Source organism: Diplotaxodon limnothrissa, linkage group LG12 (assembly GCF_057381915.1).
Source record: "Diplotaxodon limnothrissa isolate DT_005_m linkage group LG12, D_limnothrissa_male_GT1.1, whole genome shotgun sequence".
NCBI classification, from domain to species: domain Eukaryota; kingdom Metazoa; phylum Chordata; class Actinopteri; order Cichliformes; family Cichlidae; genus Diplotaxodon; species Diplotaxodon limnothrissa.
This window is the reverse complement of record NC_140607.1, coordinates 22,007,224-22,033,878: the sequence shown is the minus strand read 5'-3', so window position 1 is coordinate 22,033,878 and position 26,655 is coordinate 22,007,224. Positions and strand designations below refer to the sequence as shown.

At 40.5% G+C, this 26,655-nt stretch overlaps 1 protein-coding gene across 3 annotated transcripts; it reads right to left on the bottom strand.

Moving 5' to 3' along the window:
- Nucleotides 1–1,102: 1,102 nt before the first annotated feature.
- Nucleotides 1,103–26,539, bottom strand: clip1a (CAP-GLY domain containing linker protein 1a). Of its 3 annotated transcripts, XM_085367335.1 has the most exons (26): nucleotides 26,429–26,539; nucleotides 22,735–23,035; nucleotides 21,553–22,088; nucleotides 20,750–20,874; nucleotides 20,439–20,655; nucleotides 20,133–20,330; nucleotides 19,954–20,045; nucleotides 19,680–19,740; nucleotides 17,399–17,503; nucleotides 15,316–16,224; nucleotides 15,041–15,157; nucleotides 14,684–14,741; nucleotides 14,451–14,534; nucleotides 14,179–14,335; nucleotides 13,857–14,022; nucleotides 13,227–13,442; nucleotides 8,631–11,075; nucleotides 7,842–7,979; nucleotides 7,570–7,676; nucleotides 7,283–7,403; nucleotides 7,118–7,170; nucleotides 4,496–4,613; nucleotides 3,847–3,979; nucleotides 3,255–3,307; nucleotides 1,982–2,109; nucleotides 1,103–1,707 (listed from the first exon to the last, which is right to left on the bottom strand). In XM_085367335.1, the coding sequence occupies exons 2-26, from the start codon at nucleotides 22,823–22,825 to the stop codon at nucleotides 1,479–1,481; spliced, it is 6,657 nt and encodes a 2,218-aa protein (XP_085223461.1). In that variant the 5' UTR covers nucleotides 22,826–23,035; nucleotides 26,429–26,539; the 3' UTR covers nucleotides 1,103–1,478. The 3 variants fall into 3 exon arrangements, with proteins under 3 accessions (XP_085223461.1, XP_085223459.1, XP_085223460.1); XM_085367333.1 differs by lacking the exon at nucleotides 17,399–17,503; XM_085367334.1 differs by lacking the exons at nucleotides 8,631–11,075; nucleotides 17,399–17,503.
- Nucleotides 26,540–26,655: the final 116 nt, after the last annotated feature.

Sequence of the window (26,655 nt, the reverse complement as noted above, 5' to 3'; positions counted from 1 at the left end):
ACTGTGGGAGCAATCATCAGAAAATGGAAGACATACAAGACCACTGATAATCTCCCTCGATCTGGGGCTCCACGCAAGATCTCATCCCGTGGGGTCAAAATGATCATGAGAACGGTGAGCAAAGATCCCAGAACCACACGGGGGGACCTGGTGAATGACCTGCAGAGAGCTGGGACCAAAGTAACAAAGGTCCCCATCAGTAACACACTACAACGGCAGGGAATCAAATCCCGCAGTGCCAGACGTGTTCCGCTGCTGAAGCCAGTGCATGTCCAGGCCCGTCTGAAGTTTGCCAGAGAGCACATGGATGATACAGGATTGGGAGGATTGGGAGAATGTCATGTGGTCAGATGAAACCAAAGTAGAACTTTTTGGTATAAACTCAACTCGTCGTGTTTGGAGGAAGAAGAATACTGAGTTGCATCCCAAGAACACCATACCTACTGTGAAGCATGGGGGTGGAAACATCATGCTATGGGGCTGTTTTTCTGCCAAGGGGACAGGACGACTGATCCGTGTTAAGGACAGAATGAATGGGGCCATGTATCGTGAGATTTTGAGCCAAAACCTCCTTCCATCAGTGAGAACTTTGAAGATGAAACGAGGCTGGGTCTTCCAACATGACAATGATCCAAAACACACCGCCCGGGCAACAAAGGAGTGGCTCCGTAAGAAGCATTTGAAAGTCCTGGAGTGGCCTAGCCAGTCTCCAGACCTCAACCTCATAGAAAATCTGTGGTGGGAGTTGAAAGTCCGTGTTGCTCGGTGACAGCCCCAAAACATCACTGCTCTCGAGAAGATCTGCATGGAGGAATGGGCCAAAATACCAGCTACTGTGTGTGCAAACCTGGTAAAGACCTATAGTAAACGTTTGACCTCTGTTATTGCCAACAAAGGTTATGTTACAAAGTATTGAGTTGTATTTTTGTTATTGACCAAATACTTATTTTCCACCCTGATTTACGAATAAATTCTTTACAAATCCTACCATGTGGATTCATGGATTTTTTTTTCACATTCTGTCTCTCACAGTTGAAGTGTACCTCTGGTGCAAATTACTGACCTCTGTGCAAGTTCCCCCACCTAAAATGATGACAATCGGTGGCTGACTAAATACTTTTTTGCCCCACTGTACATCCACTTACATTAGCCCCTCACTCACACAAACCCAAGATAGCAAACATTTTTTTTCCTTCAAACTCATTTACAATTGCAAATGAAACGTTTATTTCATGTGTAGCAGTTTATTTGAATGAATGGAGAGATTCTGCCAAACCTTTCTCCCCTAAGAGCGCTTAAGGGGTGGTGTGGACAACAAAGATGCTTGGAAGAAAGAAAAAAAAAAGCATACAAAATGTATACACACACGCACAATTAGGACCCCAGAAGCACAGCGTAATCCAAAATGGTGTGCAAATATAGTGATTGTGCGAATGAGGGTTTAAAAAAGAAAAAAGAAAAAACAAAGCAAAAAGGCTTTAAAAGGTCTGGTCATCGTTACAGGAGTCAGTCCAGTGCCCAAAGACCTCACAGATGTCACAGTAGGGCCGCTCCTCACCCTTATTGCCATGGTAGGTGGTGTGTGGAGGGGAGTCTGGCATTTGCGTTTGCGTAGGACAGTCCTCAGTGTCGTGGAGGTCAAAGCAGTCGCAGATGTCGCAGAAGAGCCTCGGAGGAGGTTTCTTCTTTGCAGGCTGCTTGTCGTGGCTGTGGAGCAGGAGAAAAAGTAGAAGAAGAAGGATAAAATGACAAAGAAGAAGCAAAAGAAGGAAGAAAAAAAGAGGAGAGAAAAGGTAGAAAAAAGGAGAAGACAAGAAGAAAGAAGCAAAAGGAGGAACAAAAGGAGAAAATCATGAACAAAAACAATGGAGAAGCAGCAGAAGAAAAGGAGGAAAGGAGAAGGAGAAATTGTTAAGAGTCATTGCCACGCAGCGAACATCATTTTAAACACCCGAGAAGCTCTTTTGTGAATCGGACTAACCCGTCACAGTTATCCAGCTCGCTTGGATTATTCCCATTAAGGGCAGCAGCTGCCATTTTTTCCAGTTTGTCCTTGAGCTCCTGATTCTTCTTCTGGAGGTCCACAATGACTGAATTCAGGAAATCAATCTGTAAAGGAAACACACAACATTAGCATCAAGGCTGCCCCCGGAGAACAATGAGCACAACATTTTCTAACATATTAATAATTTTAAACAATGGGGGTTAGAATTATTGTACTGTTCAAAGGCTTTGATTGCTACAACAATGTGGACAGTAACTATGGTGATGTTACGACAACAGTAACTACGTGTCACTAAATATTCCCAAAAATCAAATCCCCCTTATAAAACAAATAAACCAAAAAAAACAGAAAGAAAAAAAAGAAGGTGCTGAGTGGCTACTGAGAGTCATCAAAGAAGAATCAAAGCTTGAAATGAGCCACAAAGAAAGCTCGCTTATGATGACTGCCAATTAAAACCTCTGAATCTTAACAGAGCGCTCACTGAACGCTTAAATCAAGCTCGATTCATCTTTGGAGGACATTTGTAGTTTTCACACCAAATAATGTGACTCGACCACATGAAACATAAGAGCCACAGTGATGGACAAACATGCACAAGTGAAGCTGATGAAAACAATAACAAACCGCTGCCTGATGGTGGTGCAGCATTGCCAACATCAGAGACAGGGCAGAGGAGAAGAGTTGGAATAAAGAAAGAGAAGGAGAAAAAAAAAGAAAAGAAAGTGAAATTCAAATTAGGACTTCTGCTCGACAACACGCTCAAGTCATCACAGACACGTACTACAGTATAACATTTTTAGAATAAACATGGGAGGGAAACTCGTGAAGCTGAAAACACGCTCACAGAGGTGACCCGATGGAAGTGTGTTACCAATTTGTTTGGCTTTATCAGTCATCCTTGTAGAGCTTGGGATGACGGAAGCTTCAAATCCTTTCAGTGAAATTAAACTCCACTAAATTCACCTCCACAAAACATTATACTGTAAGAATTAAATGAGTCAACAGAACTATAAAATCCACTATATAGCCTGTTGCTACAAACAAAAACATAGTGTCATTTAGTAGTACTGCATTGGCAAACGGCCCAGTCATTCACAAACAGCATTCAGGAAGTCTGTTTCCATACAGCTGCCCCAAACGGGCAGGGTAGGAAAGCATTGTTACACTGAATGTGTTAAAAGAATAAAATAGACAAAGCAAAACTCTCAGTCTGTTCACCGGTGTCAATCGGGAGTGCCGCAGTACACACCTGACTCTCTGCAGTCTCCTTATCCTCCCTCATTTGGTCCAACACTGCATCACCTGGAAAACAGAAATTAGTTTACCTTTGGATGGACGCACTGTCAAGTTTCATTAATTCTGCTGCTATCGAATGGCTGCAGTACAAGAAGAGATTAAAGGATTAATGAAGTATGTGGACCTGGCTAGACCGCCACAGCAATTACAGTCTACATAACGTAAGCATGTTTGTGCAGTTTTGGATTAAAATCAACCTTTATTGCATATTTTCCATTGACCTTTTACTCTGTTTCCTCAACATGCTATACAGACTCTTTGCTGAAGGAATACATTTTATACATTTAATCTGCTGAACAGTAAATGACTAACATGGCAGAAGAAAGTGGTGCTGCACGCGGTGCATCATTGTAGGAAATTACACATCAAATGCCCCCCCCCCCCCCCCCCCTTTTTAAAAAAATAAATAAATAAATAAATACAAACACACATAGCCCGAAGCAGAGGCCAAAAGAAAACCATTCTGATTTCAATTATCTGAGCCAGGTGACACAAAGAAAGTCTGGCTATGTTGAAACTGTGCACTGTTGTGCCCGAGGACTTACCAACGGGCCCCACGGTCAGATCCTTCTCGAGTCTCTGCACACGCGCCTGTAGAGTAGCTTTGTCCTGCTCCAAGGATTGAATTGTACCCTGCAGTGTCTTAACTGAGGCACTTTCCCCGCGTACTACAGCCAGCTATGATGAAAAACACAAAACAAAACAACCCGTGATATTAAATTACTGAAACGTTTCTTTTCAGCATTATAGTACACAATAAACAAACATTGTACAAATACAATCTCAGCCAATCTTCAAGCCAAGATTTGAGAGTATATTCAAAATAAGAAGACGAAAGCATAACAGAAATGTGTTACCACCTCCAGATGTTTCTTGCATTTCACAGATGCACTTTCAAGTTTCATTTTTAAGCAGAAAGCGTGGCCACACTTTATGACCTAGAAGTAACTTCTTGTTTCTAGCCTCTGAATTTGAAGAAATGTGCCTCGAACCTCCAATTAAAAGCTATACCAACTGTGACAATGACACTGAAACCCACACATGGCATTTAACAGCCAGCTGACATAAAAATGTTCCTTGGAGCAAACACTTGGAATTGCAGCAACAATCAGATGAAAAAGTTTGTGCTTCAGAATTATGTAACAACATCCTTCCCCTGGCTGTGATTTGCTATAACAACTTAAAATAAATTACCTCGCTCTTGAGGTTTTCCACCTGCTGGTCCTTTTCTGAGATTAAGGCACCGTTTTTATGGATGGACTGTTGGAGGGCAGCCTTCTCCTTATCCAGCTGTTCCTTCAAGGCGCTCTCACTATTTCAGGAGACAAATGGAAAAAGTTTATTTCTATGGACAAAATTTTCAAATTGTAAGACAGCAAATGTACTGAAGACAACGCTAAAACTGAGATCCAGTACAAACAACATGTCATGCAGGTGGGATGGAGCTGTAGGATAAATTACAAGCATTAGTGTCTTGTACAGGTTTATAGAAATGTGGTCAATATACACTCACAAGCCAGTTCATTAGGCACACCTTGCTAGTACCAGGTTGGACTCCCTTGTGTCTTCAAAGCTGTGTTAATTCTTAGTGGTACATATTCAAAATGTGGCTGGAATATGTGTGGCTGCACATCTATGATGCTAATCTCTTTCCCACCACATCCAAAAGCAGCTCACTGTCATGTTCAAGAAAGCAGTTGGAGATTATTTGAGTATTGTGACATGGTGCTGTCACACTGAAAGCAGCCATCAGTAAACTGGTACACTGTGGTCATAAAGTGATGCACATGGTCAGCAACAACACTCAGACAGGCTGTGGTGTTTAAACGATGCCCACTTGGTAGCAAGGGGCCCAAAGTGTGCCGAGAAAATATCCTCCACACCATTACGCCACAGTCACCAAACTGAACTGCTGATGCAAGGCAGGATGGATCCATGTTTTTATGATTTTTGCACCAAATTCTGATCCTACATTCTGAATTTTTCCAGCAGAAATTCAGACTCAGACCAAGCAGTGTTTTTCCCACCTTCTATTGCATATGTGTCAAACTCTGGCCCGCGGGCCAAATTACTATTAGAGCTGGCCTACTGGTATTATATAGCTAATATATATATTGTTTAATATTAAGCTTTGCTTGTTCCATATTCAGTTTTCCAGCAAAACTTATTTGAGTCCATAAGAAAAGATTCATTCCTATATCTGGAGGAAGATTTTTTTTTTAATAAATATTAATGCTAGCCCGCGACTTTGTTCCAGTTTTGAATTTTGGCCCACTGTGTATTTGAGTTTGACACCCCTGTTCTATTGTCTAATTTTGTTGAGTCCGTGCAAGTTTTCTCAGTTTCCCGTTCTTAGCTGACCGACACCTAGTGTCATTCACTTGTAATCGGAAGGTTGCCGGTTCGAGCCCCGGCTCGGACAGTTTTGGTCGTTGTGTCCTTGGGCAAGACACTTCACCTATCGCCTACTGGTGATGGCCAGAGGGGCGCAATATGGCAGCCTCGCTTCTGTCAGTCTGCCCCAGGGGAGCTGTGGCTACAACTGTAGTTTGCCTTCACCAGTGTGTGAATGTGAGAGTGACTGAATAGTGGTATTGTAAAGCGCTTTGAGGGGTCCCGAAAAGCGCTATATAAATGCAATCCATTATTATTATTGTGCTGCTGTAGACCATCAGCTTCAAGGTTCGACGTGTTCAGAGGCACTCTTCTGCATACCTTGCTTGTAGCAAATAGTTATTTGAATTACTGTTACCCTTCCATCATCTTAAAGCTGTGTGGTCTTTCTCCTCTGGAAGAAACAAGGAATTTTCATCGGAGAATTGCTGCTAATTGGATATTTTCCCTTTTTGTTTAAAAAAAATAAATCAATCAATCAATCTTATAGAGATGGCTGGGTGAGAAAATCACAGCAGAACAGCAGGTTTTTTTTGTTTTTTTAAATACTCAGACCAACAACCATACCATGTTCAAAGTCACTTAAAACACCTTTCTTCCTCATTCTGATGCTCAGTTTGTAACTAATGAATTGGCCAGTGAATGTATATTTACGCTGTGACATGACTGACATGGAGTAATATTAAAAAGCATTAAGTACCTGAAGGCATTATTTGGCAGGCTTTAAAGGAAAGGAAGAGCATATTCACTTATTCATCAGTTCAGATGTTTAGTAGCTGAAGTCATTCGTGCTTATGCTGTTTATAAAAGGCTTTAAAGTGGACCTCCTCATTCCCAGCACCACATTTTTATCTTGCACTCTACTAAAGGAGCTTTCAATGACCAACACTTCAAATGATCAATCATTATCTGCCACTGTGAAACAATAGATTTCCTCAGTTGTCTGTCTGACAAAAAAAAGAAGAAAAAAAAAAGAAGCTAATTTGGCTACTATTTGAATTTTAATATTTTACTTTCTGTCACTGGCTGCATCTAGGCTTGTTTTGAACCTGGTGGCTGGGCGCCACCTCTCAAATGCATCTGTCATATCAGTAATATGAGGGTGGATATTAAAAGGTTATGCAGCAAGATTATAGCAATGTTGTTTCTCTGAATATTCAAATGATACTATTATTAATATTAGTGCGGATTTAGTCAATCACAAGCTGTACAAACCAGAGTCTATATACATTTCTGGTAAAAGGTGTATATGAGGGAAGTGTAAAGAAATATCAAATTAAGTAGAAGATTTTTTTAAACTTTTCCTGCAAAAGCAAGAATCATCAAGTGATGTTTACTACATATTTGTAAGTGGTCTGATTATAAAAAACATATGAGGTCCACTTTGCGTGAATCACGTAATGCAGGTGTGAATAATTTTACCTTTGCTTCAATTCTTCCAACTGTTTTTTGAGCTTTGAGTGCTCATCCTTAAGCTGGCAAAGGGGGGGAAAAAAACACACAAAACAGTTAATATTCAGTCACTGTCAGTTGAATTTAAAAATCAGAATCATGTGGGTCTCTGTATCCAAAGAATAAAGTTTAAACCTTCACAACATCACTCTGGTCTCTGTGTTTATCATCGAGCTCCTCAGTCAGTCTGTTTTTCTCATCTTGGAGCGTCTGCAGGGACTGCGACTTCACAGAGACCGCTTCTTTAAGCTCCTCACTGGAGAAAAATATTGTTGTTCAACTCATCCAAGTAATTTTTCAACTCAAACAGACCATACACTGGCTTTTCATATCTTTACAATAATATGCTATTTAGTTGATTGAAAATATGAATATGATGTGTTTCTGTAACAGAAAACAGTTGAGGATGAGGATGTACTCACATTTCCTGGCATAAACCTTTGCTCCTCTGAGTTTCAGTGCAAAGCTGTTCTTTGGATACATTAAGGTCCTCTTGATACTTGGAGTTCTCTTTCTTCAGCCTTTCCAGCTTTAAAAAACAAACAAACAAACAAACAAACAAACAAACAAACAAACAACAAAAGGTGGAGATAAATACAATCAGAAGATTTTTTACTTCACACCATCACTTTCACATCACTTTATACAAAAAGCCACATTATTAGAAGTTTCTCTTCAAAATCCCATCTTTTACCTGTGTTTCCAACTCCTGCTTGGACGTCTGCAGCTCGTCCAGCAAAGACTGGACTTCATTCTTCTGCTGCATCAACACGGCCTTCTGTTTTGTCAGCTGTTCGAGAGCCTCGGCTGTCTTGCCAGAGGCCTCTGCAGCCTAAATGGCAAATGATCAGAGCAGATTGAAATTAAAAGCAGCACATTGTTGGTTAGGACACCAAATTACTTCAACCAAAACAATAGAATTAGAAATGTGCAGATCAGATTTAACTACTTGTAATGCATGATTTGTTTTGACAGCAATTTTAAAAAAAAATGTAATTAACTACATGTTAAATTTATTTCCTCAAATAGCTCGACAATTATCAGACCTCAGGTTTTTGCAATCCAACTGTGCCTAAAAATGAACAACATGAAGATTTCACAATGAGGAAACATAATTACTACATAAAGACTTAAATCCTGTGGCCTCAGAACGGACACTGACAGCTGATTGTCTTGTGGAAGAGACAGTCAACTATTTAAATTATGGCATTTCTCACTTATCATTGAGCAGGACCCAGATCACCTGACACCTACATAACCATATGATCAACAGGAATTTTTGCCCAACATCAGATCACGTTATAAACCCACAGGCTAAGGCTGGGAGCTAAAAGAGGTAAACACTGGTTAGTAAATGGAAAGTGTTAAGACATAAAGAGCAGAGGGACAGTGCGACAAACCAGCAGGCATGCAGTGAGAGGGTGACATAGCCCCAGCCGTTCTAACATGTGTTAATCAGTGATTTCTACAGGAGGACAAATACCTCAAGTTGCTTAGAAATGGCATTTTTTAGCTGTGATTCCAGTTTCCTGACTTGCTGGGTGGCTTCATCCCTCTCCACCTGGAGGGCATCCTTCTGAGCTGTTAAATGTGCGATGCTGGAGGAAATTTTTTCTTTTACAGCAGTGGAAGCAGATACCTCGGCTACAGCATCTTGATATTGCTTTTCCAAAGTTTCTTTGTCTGTCTGTAGGACCTTAACATCAACCTGTAGTTTTTCCTGACTAACCTGCAAACACTTCAACTCTTCAAGAAGTTTTGATTGCTCTGCAAGCCAGTTCTCCTGGTCCGTCTGGAGGGAAGAAATCCCCTGCTCTAGTTTACACTGGCTGGCTAACAGCTCATCCTTCTCTGTGGTCAGTGAGATCATCTGTCTGCCCAGCTCCTCCAGCTTCGATAGTAACTGGTCTTTATCTTCTGTTAACTGTGAATTTTCTTGCTCTTGGCGCTTCAGTTGTGCCTTCAAAGCCTCCACATCCACCATGAAGGCCTTCTTTTGCTCCTCAGCATTGCTGAAGTTGTATGAAAGCTCTTCTTTTTCCTGAGCAACTTTGGACAAAGCTCTCTGTAGTTCTTCAATTTGCTTGGAAAGAAGATCGTGGTCAGACACCGTTTTACTGCGCTCATTAGATTCAGTCTGCAGCTGGGTCTCAAGTACGCGCTTGGCATCGGAGACTGAATTAATCTGACTTTTCAACTCCTGGATCTCCTGAACTAGCTCCTGGTTCTCCTTCTGCAAGGACAGCACTTTTCTCTCTGCTTCAGTCTGTAAGGACTGAAGATGTTTGTGTTCTTCTGTCAGTTTCTCTACCTGATTAACAAGCTCAGAGTTAGCCTTCTCAAAATTCAGTTTTAGTTTACTGTGCTCTTCACTGAGTTCAGCTTTGCTCTTTTTAAGCATTTCATTATCAGAGGACTTTTTCTTCAGTTCATTTTGCAGGTCAGTCTTTTCCAGTTTCAAAGAAGTCAACTTGGCTTCAAACTCTTTTTTTTGCAGTTCGGTTTCCTCCAGCACTGTTGATAAGTGATTCTTCTCCTGAATAAGGTTAACATTAGTTCTGGAGCAACTATCCAGTTGGTCACTGATTGTTCGGATATCATTAGCTAGCTTATCACGTTCGAGAGAAAGAGCACTTTTGTCAGATACGGCCTTTGTGTGCTTCTCTTCTAACTCTTCCTTCTCCCCAGCCAAACGCTCATAGTCCATGTTCTGCTGCTCCAGCGCTGAATCCAGGCTCATCTTCTCTTTTCGTAAAGCATGGAGAGCCATCTCCGTTTCAGAATTCTGAAGACGAAGCGCTTGCTTCTCTTGCTCAACAGATGCTAACGTTTCTTCAAATTTCTCTCTGGTCTGGGTCAGCTGTTCTGTTGATACTTGAAGCTTTTCCTTTAATTCTTGTATCTCTCTGAGAAGCTCTTCTTTCTTGTTAGAGGTTTGTCTTTGGATTGCAAGAAGGTCTTCCTTCTCCTGTAGCAAGTGAATCCTTTCAGAATCAGTCACTTGACTGCTTGTCTTGAATTCTTCAAGCATCTGGGCCAAGCTCATTTTTGAGATTTTAAGTTCTTCACATTCACGGATATAGCTCTCCATGTTTTTCTTTGTAATACTAAGCTTATTCTGGAGCTCCTCCTTCACAGTCTGAAGGCTCTTTTTGTCCTCCACAACTGCGCTGATTTCAGAGGACATCTCTGCCTTCTCTTTTGTCAGCGTTTCTGCTAGGGCTTGGAGCTGGGTGTTCTTGATTGTGAGATCTTCTTTTTCTAAGTTCAAGGATTTCAGTTTTGCCTGCAACTCAGCATTCTTAGCATCAAGAGACTTTTTAGCATTTCTAGCAGAATCTCTCTCCAAAATCAGATTGTCCTTCTCACACGTCAGCCTTGACTTGCTTTCATTAAGGTCCTCTTCAAGCCGGTTTCTCTCCTTGCAGACTTTTTCATAATCCTCAAGTAGCTGCTTCTTTTTCGCTTGTATTTGCTCAATGTCCTGTTGATGCTTTCGGATAGAATCATTCTTCTCTGCATTTTGTCTTTGAAGCTCCTCAATTTGAGCCAGATATTCACTTTTACTTTGCTTCAGATCTTTGATTTCAGTCTGTGCTTCTAGAAGACGGCTTTTGAGCTTGTCGAGTTCCTCATTCATTGAAACATCTGAATGCTTCTTAGTGGCGAGCAGTTCCTCTTGGCGTTTTGTTAGCTTTTCTCTGGTTGTAAGTAGTTCTTTATTTTGGACTGAAAGTTCCTGGTGAATAATCTCAAGGGCAGAAAGCTTAGCCTGAACATCTGAAAGCTGCTTCTCCAGTTTGCCTTTCTCAGCCTTAAAATCCTCACTTTCCTTATACATATTTTCCAGATCTAGGTTTTGCTTTTCCAGTTTTTTCGACAACTGTTCAACGTCATGCTTGTAGGAGTCAAGCTCAGCAGAAAAACACTGGGAAAACAAAAGATGACAGAAAAAAAGGGAGGGGAATACCCAAAGCAAGGAATGAATGAATACAAAATAAACCAAGCAGATATGGATATCAGTCATGTGCAAATGGAAAGGTTAAGCTGCAGAAGCATCAAAAATGGCAAAAGATCAAACCAGAGCTTACACCACAATGATTTTCAAAAGATATGCATATATAAATAAGAGGCAGAACATTTTCACTTCTGCTTTCTTTGAATACGACTTGAACAGTGCATCTAAGATGAAGCAATCAAGATATGATTGATGACACAGAATTTATTACATTTAACGGAGTTAGAAGTTACCAGGAAGCTAGCAGAAGTTAGCTCGCTAGTTACCTAAGCATGATATAGCATGTTCTGACTGAGAGATTTCTGAAAAATAATCAAACGTACTGCTCTGCTATCACTTCCAACATAAATGAAGACAGGAAACTAAACAGCAGTGACGTTTGTAGGGTTACTGAAGTTGGGCTAGCTGGTATATAATGATGTGCTACGTGATCACTAGTGACACAGCTATGTTAGCGTAACATAAACAGAACGCTAACACTTTTCCCCTCGATAAAAGTTAACGTGAGGGTTCCTGGTGGTTAGGGACAAATGCAATCGCACGGCAGGATGCTGTAAACAGGCCAAACTTCAGTCAGGAGAACAACTGAGATAATCCTCCCACAATACGAGGTTAGTCATTAATATACTGCAACAACATGGTAGAGCAGCTGTGATAGAATACAGCATTAATGAATCAATGGTACAGAAGTGGAGGAAGCAAGAAGAATGAGTTGAATAAAGTTTGATTTATCTGACTGCTTTGTTTCGCTTAATGTGCCTTATAATCCCGTGCACCTTATGGTCCGAAAAATACATATTTGACTTTTTTATTTGGCACACTGCAGTTTAATGTTGCAAAGCACCTCTTTTTAACTTCAGTGGATATTATACATGGTTATGCTCAGGATATGTCAGCCCATTTCTACTGGAAATGCCTTTTGGTTAAACTTTCAGCAAGGAATTTGCATTTGCACTGTTAAATGTTTATATAGCTTTAATGCATATAAAAAAAACAGCTGCTTGTTTAATTGAAAATAAATGGATGGGGTTTTTATTTTTGCGCTAGTAATGTTGTGGAGTTGTATTTTGTCTTGCATCAATTATATCGTCAGTTATATCGTTATCGCAAATTTTCAAATACATATCGTGATAAATATTTTTGGCCATATCGCCCTGCTCTACTGCCGACTTGATTCTGAAGCGTGTGGTTGTATTTGTATCAAAGTATCAAAAATTATCCTTAAAATTTAAATTTATTAACCTTTTACTGAGTGTAGAATGATATATAGTAACTTGACTTGCAACATAACTGAAGAATTCACAAACACATGTTAGAACACATGAATACTTAACTTTGGTTCAACTGTTGGATTTCAAAGTCTTGAATCACATCTTGATTGCCTTATTTGTGCGTACACTAAGTTTAAATTTCAACTCAAAAGAAATAAACAAAAAAAATTGTAACCATCCATCTCACGACTAATTAATGTAAAATAAACTTTTTAAGTGAGCACTGACACAAACAAATCAATTTTTTGAAAAGTGGAAATGTTCAAATTTTTTAAAAAAAAGAAAAAAACAAGCAGATTTTTACTATGACTTCATAAATTTAGACAATAACTTCGTCATTTTGGGTTTATGTCTGTAATTGTATCCATGTCATCCTGATCTGAAGTTCTTAAAACTTTTCTAAATCCATGGCAATCCAGATTCATCTGAAGGTGAACATGCGATCCATGTGCACAGCATTTAAAACTAATCGTTTCTCTTTATGTGAATGTTTTTCCACTAATAAGTATAAACCATCTATAAATACAGACAGAATTTTATAAGCTCTACCCCTGCAAGCATGCAACCCATGGTGCCTTTGATTGTAGGGCTTGTTATTAACTGTAATGTGAGGGGAAAATTAGCAACTCAAAACAAATAATGTGTATGGCAAAACGTAAATAAACAACAACAACGAAAAACCCAAAACAGTTAAATACATCTTCCTCATCGTTTCCGTTTCAACCATTTTAATGTTTGAGGCTACCAAATTGCCAAAAATAAAAATGCACCAATAGGTGTTTGCACTTACCTGGGCCTGCTCTTTGTATGGCTGCAGTTCAGACACCATCTTCTCTAGCTCTTGGGTTTTGTCCTTGGAGGAGGAGAGTTCCTGCTTAAACTTGTCAACCTGACTCTGCAGTGTTTCAAATTCCTTTGCATGGAGCTCAGACACCTGAGAGAGGGATTTCTTCTGTGAGGCCTTGAGCTCCTCAACCAAGGTCTCACCCTGTTTAACAGTCTTCTCCTAAAGAACAGGGAACAAGAAAGGGACACAACAATAAAATTTTTGTTGCCTTGTTTTGATGCAGCTCATGTCAAAAGAATATGTTTTTAACGGAATAATTTACATCGAGTAATAAGTAGTATGTTACTTTATAAAAGGATTCAAGTTAACCAAAGGCTCAGGGTCAGTTTAAAAAAAAAAGAAAAGAAAAGAAAAAGGTTTGTAGAGCAAGATTTTTTTGCAGTTAGGAGTTCACCAGTGAACAGGCTGATTAATTCCTGCCATAAGTTAACCGCTCTGATGTTAAATGAAGTGTTTTGTGGTTAGTGAAATAAAGATGCTGTGAGCATTTCTAAAAATAGATGTGTGCATTGAAAATGCTAGCTCAACATATGTACTCAAAATATACATCAAAACATATTTTTTGTGACTAACCAAAGTAGTGATGTTCTCCTGAAGGGTATTTATTTCAGTCTGATGTGCCTCTCTAGTCTCTTTGAGCTCGTGCTCTTTGTGGGACGCTTCTTGTTGGAGTTGTTCATTTAAGCGTGCCACCTTCTCCTTCTCCTCTGCTAGATGATTTTGTAACTCCTCTAGCCTCCTGTGTGATGACAAAAGAAAAGGAGGATGTGTAGTGAGCAGTCGGATAAATTACAAATTACATGGACTAAAACAAAAGAAAAACAAGTATCCGACTCTTTCTGAGTAAACATTGTAATCAGGTCATATTTAATGATGGAAAATTAAAGTGTGGTACCTTTCTTTCTGTATGAGTTCTTCATTCATTTTGGTCAGCTGTACAGAACTATCACCTGATGCCTTCATCATATCAGAGATATCATTTTCCAGCTTGTTTTTGTCTTTTGAAAGCTGCTCGTTCTTTTCATCTGAAGCCTTTAACTTCCTCTCCAGCCCTGTAAAAACATAAAAAAAGATGACTTTGTTAAAACAAAAAATGTACACACACACACACACACACACACACACACAATATTTAAAGACCGATCAATGAAATGATAATGATCTTACCAGCAAGCTGACTTTTTAATGACTCTGATTCTTGGGCCAAGGATGTGTACTCCTCTTCTTTCTTACTCAGTTTCTCAAGTGTTTCTACAAAAACAAAACAAAAATCATACAAACAAAAGAATTATACTGATACTAGAAGATTTTGCACATTAAAAACGTAGAATGACAGCAGATGACAGGAAAATGGGATGTGAAAACATTTCGGTAACTCAACACAGAGTGACTCAGATTACCTTCCATAGTTTTTGATGATGTAGTCTGCTCCTCTGTGCTTTCAGCCACCTTTTGTTTCTGTCAGCAAAGTTTAGGAAACGTTTTTTTATATGACACTTCTACGGTAGACAAACTGCCAATATGTAATGTTTTAACTGCGTTCAATACTGAGATCAACCCACTGGATCAGTAAATATTAGCTGACACTAGCTTACTGCAGATATATATGCAGATTTGTTGTGTGACAATAATAAATATCAAAAAAAAAACAAAAAAAACTCCAGCAGAGAAATAAGATAAAGGTAAACTGTGGGGAAAAGGGAGGTACAATTTGGGGAGAATATCTCCAAACCCAAAAATTAAGTCACAGTTCTCACCAGGCCTCCAAGTTCTTGTTCCAGGGTATCCTTCTCCTGCTTTACAGTATTCAGACTCTGCTGTAAAGAAAGGACTTCCTGCTGTTTGCCCTCCAACTGAGAGTTTAATTCAGCAACCTTTAACATATAAAATGCAATGAAATGCATAACAAACAAAAAGCAATGATTTTATGAAAATGGTACACCAAGTCAAGGATAATCACATCACCAGGAGAAAAATATGGCACATAACAAAAAGGGAGCATTTATTGATCATGAAGTTACCAAGAACCCACCTTGGCACCCTGCTTGTCTCCTTGGCTCTGTACCTCCTCTAGCTGAGCTTTCAGAGCTACAAGCTCCTGGTTACTTTGTGCTACTTTGCTCCGCAGAGCCACCATTTCCGCCATCTGTTCTTTGGTTTCTCCATCCTTGTCTTGAGCCTGTTGTGCTAGCGTCACTTCCTTCTCCTCAAGCTCCTTTACCCTAAGTTCAGCAGCATGAAGCTTTCCAAGAACATCTTCCATCTCCACCAGGTGCTGTTCTTCTGTTTTTTCAACACTGGACCGAAGTGACTCCTCCAGTCGCTCTTTGTCCTCAGTCAGAGACAGCACCTGTGCCTTCAGCGCCTTCAACTCCTGAGTCCATGCCGTGGCTTCAGCTTTGTGTTTGGCGTCGGCCTCCTCCAGAGCTGACTTGTGCTCCAACTTCAGCTTCTCAAGTGCACTTTTGGTTTCTACAAGTTCTTCTGTCTGAGCACCTGCACCTTTGCTGAAGGACACCTTCAGCTCTTCCATGGCTTGCTGGTGAGAGGCAACGGCAGCCTCCAACTTTGAACGCCACAGTTCAACAGCGTCAGCATTCTCCTTCTCTGCCTGACTTAAGCGCATCTGCAGCTGCTCTTTGTCACCAGAGAGCCTCACAGATGTAGCCTGAAGCTGAGCAACTGCATCACTGTGGATTTTTTCTTGAGCTTCTAGCTTCTCCTTGTATTTACCTAGCTCTTCTTGATGACTAGTTTCCTGAGAAGCCAACTGATCCCTCAGAGAGTTTATTTCTTCCAGGAGGGGAGAAAGAGTGGAGTTTGAGTCCTCAGAGCCCTGCTGGACCCCAAGACGCAGCTGCAGGTCAGCCACCTCTCTTGTTCGAAGTGCAAGGTCCCTCTCAAGTTCCATAATACGGGATCTTTCTGACACAGTAGCAACCTTTAAAAGCGGGAAATCTTTATTTAAAAATGTATCTCAAACTAGCCTACTAAATATCTTAGTACATTTAAAAAAAACAAACAAAGGATTAATAAGATTATTTAATAACTAACTTTTGCTAAATATATGAAAAACTAATTGTTAAAGAAATTTAAAGTGATTACTGGGTGAGATTTTTTCCTCAATTTGCTTTTTTTTAAAATGAGAAGGATACAAAACATTTGATGTTGAAAATAAATCATTATACTGACCTCTTGTGGTTATAAACGGTATGATCCAAATAATGGAAGTGAACACTGAAAGCATGTATGGAGCTACAGCAGTGTGCAAGAGATTTTCCACCAAGTATTAGACTAGAAAGTGTCCTCACTGACGTCGTGATTTATCAGACACACAAACTAAAAACATCTCAGGTAGTCCTGATATTTTATAGTGCTTTTACACCATTCAAGCTCTGGTACAAAATTTTTTTATTTTTTTTTTGTGTTAACATAGTGCAGTTTTAAACCTACAGGCCTAATCCTCCTCAAAACTATACATTTACTGTGACTGTAACACTGTAGGTGGACTGGTCTGGGAGGTGGATACGGTTTTAAACTAGCAAAACGCAGGGACACCAAATAAGCGGGACAAATGGATGTCAGGAAGGACCGGGAAAGGAGAGTATAGGATAACTGGGAAAATGATTAGCTTGGTACAAGCTGGGGAGGAGTTTGTCTGTCTGGTTAAGCAGTGATATCACAAAACCATCTGCTGGAAATATAGGTAAACATGTGTCTCTCTGTCAGATCCACATGGTTATTGTTTTGGAGGTCAAAACCTCCATATTTTCAATATAAAAAGATTTTGAGTGGACCAGTGTGAATTTGAGATAATTTAATATCTGATAAAGTGTGACAAAAGAAACTAATACTTTTGACATTTAATTTGCAAACTGTAAGCAGGGCAGACTAATTTAGGATTTTAAACATACCAAAGATGTTTAATATTTTAGTATATGATTTAATCTGGTTTTTAAGATCAGGGTTATTAGTTTTATGTAAAGCTGAAAAAATGCATCTGTAGGGTACATTTACCACAAGCCCATATACAGCAAGAGTCCAGTTACTGCTGCACATTTTTTGGCTACGGGCCTTTTTCCCAACGCAACACGCTGCAGAGCAGAATTCATTACCCTAGTGTCTTCTAACTCTCTTTGGAGTTTCTCAGCTTTGGTCTTTTCAAAGAGCAGGCTCTGTTCAAGCTCCTTAATGTGGGCATGCTCCAGTCTGGTCTGCGTCTGTTAGTAAACAAGGGGGAGAGGAAGAAAACACACCAGTGCCACCATCACATGCCAGCCCAACGCAGACAGAGAGGGAGGGAGACAGGAGAAAGGAAGGAGGGGTTGGATAGGGATGACAGTGAAAGTGTGTGTGTGTGTGTGTGTGTGTGTGTGTGTGTGCGTGCAAGTGAGTATTTGAAGGGTTGAGGCAAGGACACTGGGTGGGTGTGGATAGTGATGGATGAGTGGAAATGAGAAAACACCCCCATGCAGAACTTTCAGGCTGTGCCATAAACAGCTGCAAATAGGGATTTTTTTCAAAGAAACAGTGGGGGGGAAAAGAAAAAAGAAAAAAAAAAAACAACAAGCAGCGGACGACGGGGGCATGTAGTATGGATGTGCAGGATGAGTATGTTGATGGAAGCAGTTTAGAAGTAACCATGCAAAAAAAAAAAGTCACCTGGTAAACAAATCACACAGACTGTTATGATACACAGAAAATTTGATACTGTGTGCCAAGCCAGCAAGTAAAATCAAGTTAACATGACTTCACCACGGTGTGGAGAGAAGGCAGTACTGGGAGTTTCCTGATCCCTGTGTGTCACTAACACAAAGTTGGTGCATGTTAATATACAGAAGATGTCCGATTTTACCAGACGAAGTCAATATAAAGACATTTATTATTGTGGTTTTCTATATACAGCAATTAGTGTTGTCAATACCTACACTGCTTTCTCTCTTTGGTGATGAGGCCACTGTCCACACTTTAAATATTTAGTGTTGTGAGAAACCAGCCGTTATCAGACCACCGTGTGCAAGACTTGTGACCAACTTAACAGATATCAATCAGTAACAGAAACATTTTAGGCTCAAGAAATAGAAAGGATCTCACTGGCTTTCTCTGTATTTTGGTGCTACAAGTACAGATTTTTATGGAAGCTTAATAAAGCATTACTTAGAAAAACGCTCTGCTTCTAATCTTATGTAAACACAATAAAAGTTAAAAACAGGGTCTGTTTGGAAAATTGGAATAGCACCAGTTTTAAATGTATGTAGACCATGGTTTATCCCAGGTCTTCATTGAATACAATGGATAAAATAAACTAATATTTAACAATCTGATACACCATATCCAGTCAGTGGTATGGATGTTGGACCGGTTTTATTAGAAAACTGAAAACACATATATTAAATTACATTTTAACTCTTATCATAGGTGTTATTCCTCCCTGGTTGCAGTGGGCAGGCTCAGAAATTAGGACTGTGACTGGGTAGTGAAAAGACAAGGGGGCATTTCCAGTGGTTCCATGCTGAGCACTGGACCAACATGAAAGACGAACATGGGAAGGAAGAAGAAGCAATAAGACCGCGTCACTGAACAAGGAGGGTTACTGAGGGTTACAGCTCAACATTAGTACACCTTCAACAGCTTGAAGTTAACACATTATTTTTTAGTTTGGTGGTCATATTTTTTTTTTTAACTACACAAAATTATTTATGAATATCTGCTGCTTTAACTGTTAGTACACACATTTAAAGAGAAGGAAAATTGAGTTTCTAACCCTGTAGCCCACAGTTTAAAACATCTATTTTGAGCTAGGATGCCTTCAGAGTAACAGAGGTGGTTTCCTGTGCAACACTGTGGAATAAATAAATTCTTTAATTAGAAAAGAAACACATACTACTGAGCTACTGCACTCTCAATATTGCAACTTGGGATGCAAGTTGCTAAAAAAAAAAAACAACAACAACCCAGTAACAAATGGTAAACAGATCATGACATAATTTATCTGTCTGCATTAAATTGGGGGTTACATAAAACTAACACTTTCAAAATCGAGATGTCAGATTTGGTGATTTAATGGAAATGGGGGCAGGTTTAAATGCAAACATTGTATTGACTTGACTGTACTTGTGTGAATCTCATGTAAGATTAAAGTAGATATATTATGCTCCATATTCTATTATAGGACTCTAGTTGAGAAGATTTGTTTTATTTGAAATTCAAAATTTACCAAACTGGACCTTGGAGTAGCTACTCCAATTTTGCTAGCTTTACCAACATTTTAAATCCCTTTATTATGTGGGTTTATGTAAACTGGAATTTCGGGCACGGTGAATGGGGCAGCCCACTGCGTCTGAAGTGTAAATTTAGATATGAAGTCAGCGGTGTGTATCCGTGCTGTGTATTTACCTCCAGGTCTCCTTTGGTAATGGAAACTTCCTCAACACGAAACTGAAGATCCTCCACCTTCCTATTTAACAGAAACATATTTACTCCTCTGAGGCACAAGCCACCTCTAAACTGCAGTGATCAAGAGCGATGCCAACAACAAATTTATTACCTTATGACTGTAAAACAACAGTACTGGGAGCAAAGCTCTCACCCCACTTTCAGTGTCTCACAACATTGAAACTAGAGGACCTAATTTACTCTCATGAGCATCTTTAACTAGTCCCACACTCACCTACGCTCCTCCTCAAGCTGATTCAGCAGCTCCACCTTGTCTTTGTCTGCAGCTTCTACCAAGGCACGCAACTGATCCATCTTTGCCTCCATCTGTCAAAATCACAGACAAACATTTAAAAGAGATAAAATTAATACATACTAAACTAACTGTGGTTCAGGCTCAGTGACTGAGCTGACCTGCTCATGCTCATCCCTTAGCAGGGTAATTTCTTGCTCCATTTCTCCAACATGGCTTGTGGCCTTGGCAACTTCTGCCCTCTCCATGTCCCTCTCAGCCATGAGCTGCTCAATATGCTGTTGCTTTTCCTTCAGTGCCTCTTGCAGGGCTGTGGTGCCTGAAATCTTTCGATTATACCTTGAGGATGTCTCTGTCAGCTGTAGAAAGAGAGACAGGTACCATGTTCATACTGCTGCGTGTCTCTCACCATAATGCCACATAATACACTGTTGTTGTTCTTTGTTTTTTTTATAAGTGTGTCTCACCAGGCCTGTGCGGCTCGGCTTAGCACTAACAGAAGATGCCACAGAGCTCATGGTACTGATGGATGAGGCACTGGGGCTCCTCTTCAGCCCTGCCGGTGTGGCCACCACTTTCCGAACGGTTGTTTTTGCTTTGGCAGGCGTAGTGGAAGGAAAGCCAATGCGTGTGACTTTGTGCACTGGAGCAAATAAGCCATACTTGGGTTGGCACTGAAAATATCTGAATACAACCACAATAATAAAAGTGTTCAATAAAAGGAGGAGTGTGGTTGAGTTTACACACAACTTGTTTATAGATCTTGTGGCTTCTGTACCTTGTGCCTGCCACTGCCCCATCATTCTTTCCTAGGGGCTCGTCCAATTCCACGCCACACCACTCGCCTTTGGCAAAGTCTGTTTCTCCAAGGAAGCGTACCACTCCTGCCTTTGTACCACCAACCTAAGAGGAAATACACCAAAGATTAGCCAACATTTAATTCTCTTAACAGATGAGAGGGGACTAAAAAGTAATCAGCTTTGCCTGGTAATAAATCCCAAGGGAAATAATTCCATAAAAGCCACAGATGCAAACATGCCAGAATTGTGGGGTATGTGTGTGTTTATTACATTTTATTTTTTATCATTTATAAAATAATGTTTAATAATAATAAATTATTTATAAAATAATTTCTAAATTATTTTAAAAGCATAGTTTGGAAGTTTACTAAATGTGGTAATGGTGAGCATATTTCCTCTGCTGCCCAACAGGCATGAGTAACACTTCCTCTTTACTTAATGTGCTACACATCCTCGTGATTGTGCGGGGGAAAAAAGGAATTCATAAGGAGGAAGCAATGCACTCAACATCTATAAGCAGACCTGAGTGACTGTACTACGTTACTAAAACTACTTCACTGACTCAGAAGTGAATGGTTCAAAGTACAAGTGAAAGCAACCATATTTCATTTGTTAGCTTCCTAAAAACTGGAGGAGGGCTTCGTGAGTCATGTGATTCTCAAGGCCCTGCTGACATTGCTAAAACACAAAAGGGAGAACCTTCAGATATTTGTAGCTTTGCTGAAATGTTCAGGGAAGAAAACTGTAGGCAACTTTTTTTTTCTACTTATAGAAACTTTACCAACACACGGTCACCAATCTTCAGTTCCCGTTCCCCCTTCTTGACCGATCCAGTCTCTGAGAGGTTGGAGACAGATTCACTGTTTGTCCTTGCAAGGTTGGAAGATGGGGTAGCTGGTGTTGTTGCTGTTGAGGCCTTCTTGGCTGTCGCGGTACTTGAAGGCAGTGCTGTTTTTGTGGCTACGCTTCCGACTGAGGGAGTGGGTGATGCTGCGCGGGACGTCGGTGCCGTCTGAGTTCCATTAGCCTCTTCTTCTGTGCGAGACAACTTGGAGGGGCGGGTAAAAATCCCTCGCAGGGCTTCACACTGAAAGTATCGAACGCCTGCTACTGACCCATCGTTCTTCCCAATTGGCTCATCTAGAACAATTCCCGCCCACTGTCCTGGGGCAAACTGCGTTTCTCCCAAAAACTGTATGTAGCCCGGCTTATTTCCATTCACCCAAACTCGATCCCCAATCTGGAAGCTCTCCTCCACATTCCCTGACTCTCCAGAGCTGGCACTTGCAGCCGATTTGTCTGCAACAGCAGTTTTAGCTGCATTTTGGTGAGAGGGAGAGTAGTAAGTTATTAATTTGAATCACAGAGCCACGTCACAAATGCAGAGCAAACACAGCACACCCCTTGTATATATATATATATATATATATATATATATATATATATATATATATATATATTTTTTTTTTTATTAGTGCTGTCAGCGTTAGTCTCGTTAAAATGACGTTAACGCCATAACCGCATTAACGCAGCAAATCTCCGTTAGCGAGTTAGCGCGGATCGCCTCATGCATGGGGCTGCACGCATTAACAAGCTACCTGCGCTAACGGCGTTGAAGTCTTGCAGCTCCGCAATCCGCGTTAACTCGCTAACAGAGATTGCTGCGTTCATGCGGTTATGGCGTTAACAAATTTTTATATTTATATAACACTATAAATGTACTGTCATCTGTTTAAGTCTTGCTGCTTAACGGGGTATCAAAGGGAAATCTTGCATTAAGAATATACTAATTATTTATTCAAGAATCAATTTTCATGTTTATTGTAAGTTTAAAAACAAAACACACACACACACACACACACACACAAAAAAAACAAAACACCAAACATGTACATTGTTTTAAATAAGGCTATACCTGCATTCAAATGCTACTCAGCTGATGAGTTTCGACATGTATTCCTACCTGTGCTGGGGTTGGTCTTGGGGGCTCCTGTTCCAGGTGGCCGAGCTATCTTGCTAGGCACTTTTATGCCACTGGGCTTGGCTGTGCTCATGTTTCCTCCTGTGATCTGAACCACAAGGCTTGTGTTCGTCCCTGGATACAGACTGACCCCAGACCATCAAAACCACTGCCTGCTGCTCTGTGATTGCAATGCTTTTTCTCTCTCCGCACCAAAATTTAATAAACAAAAAAAGGAAAAAAAAAAGAAAAAAAAATGAGGAAAAGGGAGAAGGGAGAAAAAGCGCTTCTTGCAAAAAGGACCCTGTTGATAGAGAGAGGGAAAAACAAAACAAGTAACATTACTTGATTTTGTGAACCTTTACTAAAGTATTTTTACTCATTGGTCAATAACCCTTCTGCCAATATCCTCTGCCTTTAACTCTTATTGTCTTTGACAAAAATAATTTATTTAAATAATTGATTTAATTTATTTAACTAAACTAATAAACAACAGTGCACCTGTTGCAAGCCATGATCTGTAGACTTTGTTTTTAGTGCTGTGTTAATGGAGGTATTTTGTTATGACAACAAGTTCCTCGGCATACACGACATCACAGATCTAAAAATACCCCTTCACAGCCTGACCAACGTGCAGTCTGTGGTAGTGCCATCTGAACGTCTGATAATGTGTGACCTTGACCACAGAGCACAGACTGTGTCACAGAGGGTCTCTCTCAATCTATCATTCTGACATCAAACAACATGTAAGGCTTGGCTGGCAGCTTTTTATAAAACTGGATTACTGCAGAAACACGACCACAGGCAGCAGATTATCCTGTTTGTCAGATTACCTAAGCACACAAGCCGAATGGTTGAACGCTCCATTTTAACAGAAATTGTCTGTCACTTACTTGAAGCAAAGACTGTGGAATCATAATCATAATGTTTTATACATCTGCTGACCTTTAACATGCACTTAGGCAGGGAAAGACCCTGCATATGTCCCCATCAAGCCGAGACACTGTTTGTACAAGTATGGAATTATCACAACAATTTTTGTATGTAATCTGCAAAGAAATTTGCTTATAATGAAATTCTACCAGTATACAAACAAGGGTTTTCATTTAGTGTACTGACACTTAATTCTGTACTTGGGCTTTACCTTGTCACGTTATGAGTGAAAACAAGGAGCTCAAGGACTTGAACAATGTCAAGAAAATGATTTTATTATATGTAGCTATTCCTGTAATCATTGACTGCAAACGTCTGAAACGTCCCAGGACAATGAAACAAGCTGTGCATGTATCGAATTCCTGAGAGCGTTAAAAGTTTTTCACTTCAAAACAAACTATGACGTGAATCTCTTCTGAGTCAGGCAAGACGCTCGTCTTCAAAGTAAAGAAATTAAATGTTCAACAGCAGCACACAAACATTACTTTCATTCCTGAAAGGGCCTAAGAGCTGCACTACACAGGTTTACCTAAACAACTTAAGAAAGGAAGCTCTCACGCAGCCTCCAAGATATTTCTCAGCAGAGAGTGAAAGGTGGCCATCAGCAGACATGACCCAGTTTGAAAGCAGTGCTCCAGTTTTATCCCGCTGTGTCTTTGAGTGACGACTGACTCAAGCCCTCAGGTCAAAAATAGGCAAAACAGGGAAGCCATAGCCATTATAGCTGAAGACGTCTATGCAAGACTGCACTTTCTAGTCTGATTGACCCATGAACGCGTGGTACAATACGCAGAGGTTACATTCATTGTGCAGAGAGTTTTAAAAGCAAAAGGTTAGTTCTATCAGAAAAACCACAAAGCTCTAGTACAAATATCACATGAGCTTGACCAGAGGATGTTACAGCTCTGATTGGTGAGCTGAGGCTGTGAGCTGAACATGATCCTCTCACGGTGAAGAATTTCCCACAGCAGTAATGTTAATCTTTTGCCACTGACTCAGTCTAATCTGTAGCTTGGGGAAAACACCAAATACTCAAGCTTTGCAAAAGTTAAAGAGATTTAATACACTGATGCATGCAAAAAAAAGTATAATTCTTAACTAGATTCACATTATATCACATGTAGTATGATTTTCTCTCCCCTGGTGTAAATAAACAAACAGAAACAGGTAGACAGTAGCTTGTAAAGCAGAAGTGAGACTTCTCAGAGACCTCCATTAACATAGATGACTTCCATTTTCACAACTGCATACATTTGCATGCTCAGTGTCCATTAAAGTATTGGATATGAGTGTTATGGCTCTGACAAATGATTTAACTGTCCCCCACCACACAAAACAGGATGAAAACAAATTAACGTCCAGACAGAAGTTCTTAAAATTCTTCAGTATATTCACTACTAGTTGGAAGGAGTTAATGGTTACACAAGTCCACATGGTCTTCCACAAGATTAATATTAGCCAGAGACTTCACTACTAAATCAGGCCCATTTCCACTATTTGAGCTGCCAAGGTATCCTTTTAAACTCCTGCCCCAAACAAAGACCAAGTAGGGTGCATTTCGTTGCATCCATAAGCAATAAACTAACACCTTTACATCTTCAGATGTGTGCATTATCTGACATGACTTGCACATTCTCTCTCCTGCTTTGGTCATCTCAAGGCCAAGTCAAGCTCTGGCTCTTCCTATTTGAGGAAACATCTGCAGGGAGGATTATTCAGGCCCCTGTTAGCACTGACAAACGTAGGCAAAAAAAGCCTCAAAGGTACAGAATAAGAGCCAAAAGCATCCTGTGTCCTCGAACTTCACTTGTTTTGAATTTAACAACCCTCACCTTGCTGCCATTTTACAGACACACCCCTGTCCTACAAAGATTCTGGCTCATACCAATGTGAATAGACATAAATAAGGCCTGGAATGACCAAAAACAGACTTCCTACCTCTTTAATGTGTTCTTACAGCACTGCAAACATTACAGTTAAAAAGATAGCATTCACGAGCCCCTTGCCTCTCAATGCAGCTTCACTGACACACTGCACACTGTGGCTGAGCTGTAAACCCAGTTATCTTTGTGTCAGGTCAGCGAATTTGCCTGTAAGCGACACTCGACTTGTCACCTCTGCCTACCAGTGGCTAGCGGACCGAGGAGCTGTCGATGAGGTGGCACATCTGGTAACGCTGCTCTAAAAATGTCCTGTCAGCTAACTCACCTTACCAGCTAGCTGAATGGTAGCTCTTCTCCGCTAAGAATGGGAGACATTAGCGCTACACAGGTTCAACACGTCCACGTCCAAACCTCCCACATAGCCCCCCAAAAGAAAAAGGTGTCATAAGCTAAGAAACTGAAAGGCAAATTCCACAAGTCCAAAAGTCTCCGCAATGTCACCGGCGCTCCAGCAGGGCACACTGCTGCTACAAATTCACTCAGCACACGTAATTGTTAGCTAAAATCATCTGTATCGAATGAATGTTCGTATAGTGTTGTGGCGCTCAGGTGCCTGGTCACCTCTTCGGCTTAAATGGATCCCGGTCGGGGGGGGGGGGGGAGAGATGTGATCAGTTGCTAAGTAACGCTAGCAGCGAGGCCCAAAGCGGTTCAGCGAGCCGGTGGTTAAGACCACAAGCAATATGGGCTGGTTAGCTAGTGAGCTAAACTAACACCTCACCTCAAGTAACGTCTGAACAACACCTGAACAACTTTCACGCGTGTTTATCAGCCGCTGTTGGACCAGAAAATATGCGGAAACGGGATGAGGAAGTACTGACCTGATGTGTTTATGTACAGACTTCGTCGTCCGAGGGGAAAAAAATAACACAGCTAGCAAGCTAAGTACAGAACCTCGATGACTTTTAGAACTACGTTCGACTCACACACGGGGAGGCAGGCACAGCCCAGCGTGCGTGCAGTCTGTCCAACGGCTGAGGGAAACGTCAGGGGCGGGAGCTGACCAAAGATGATATGTGCAGAAAGATGGAGCACTCCATTGCTTCGA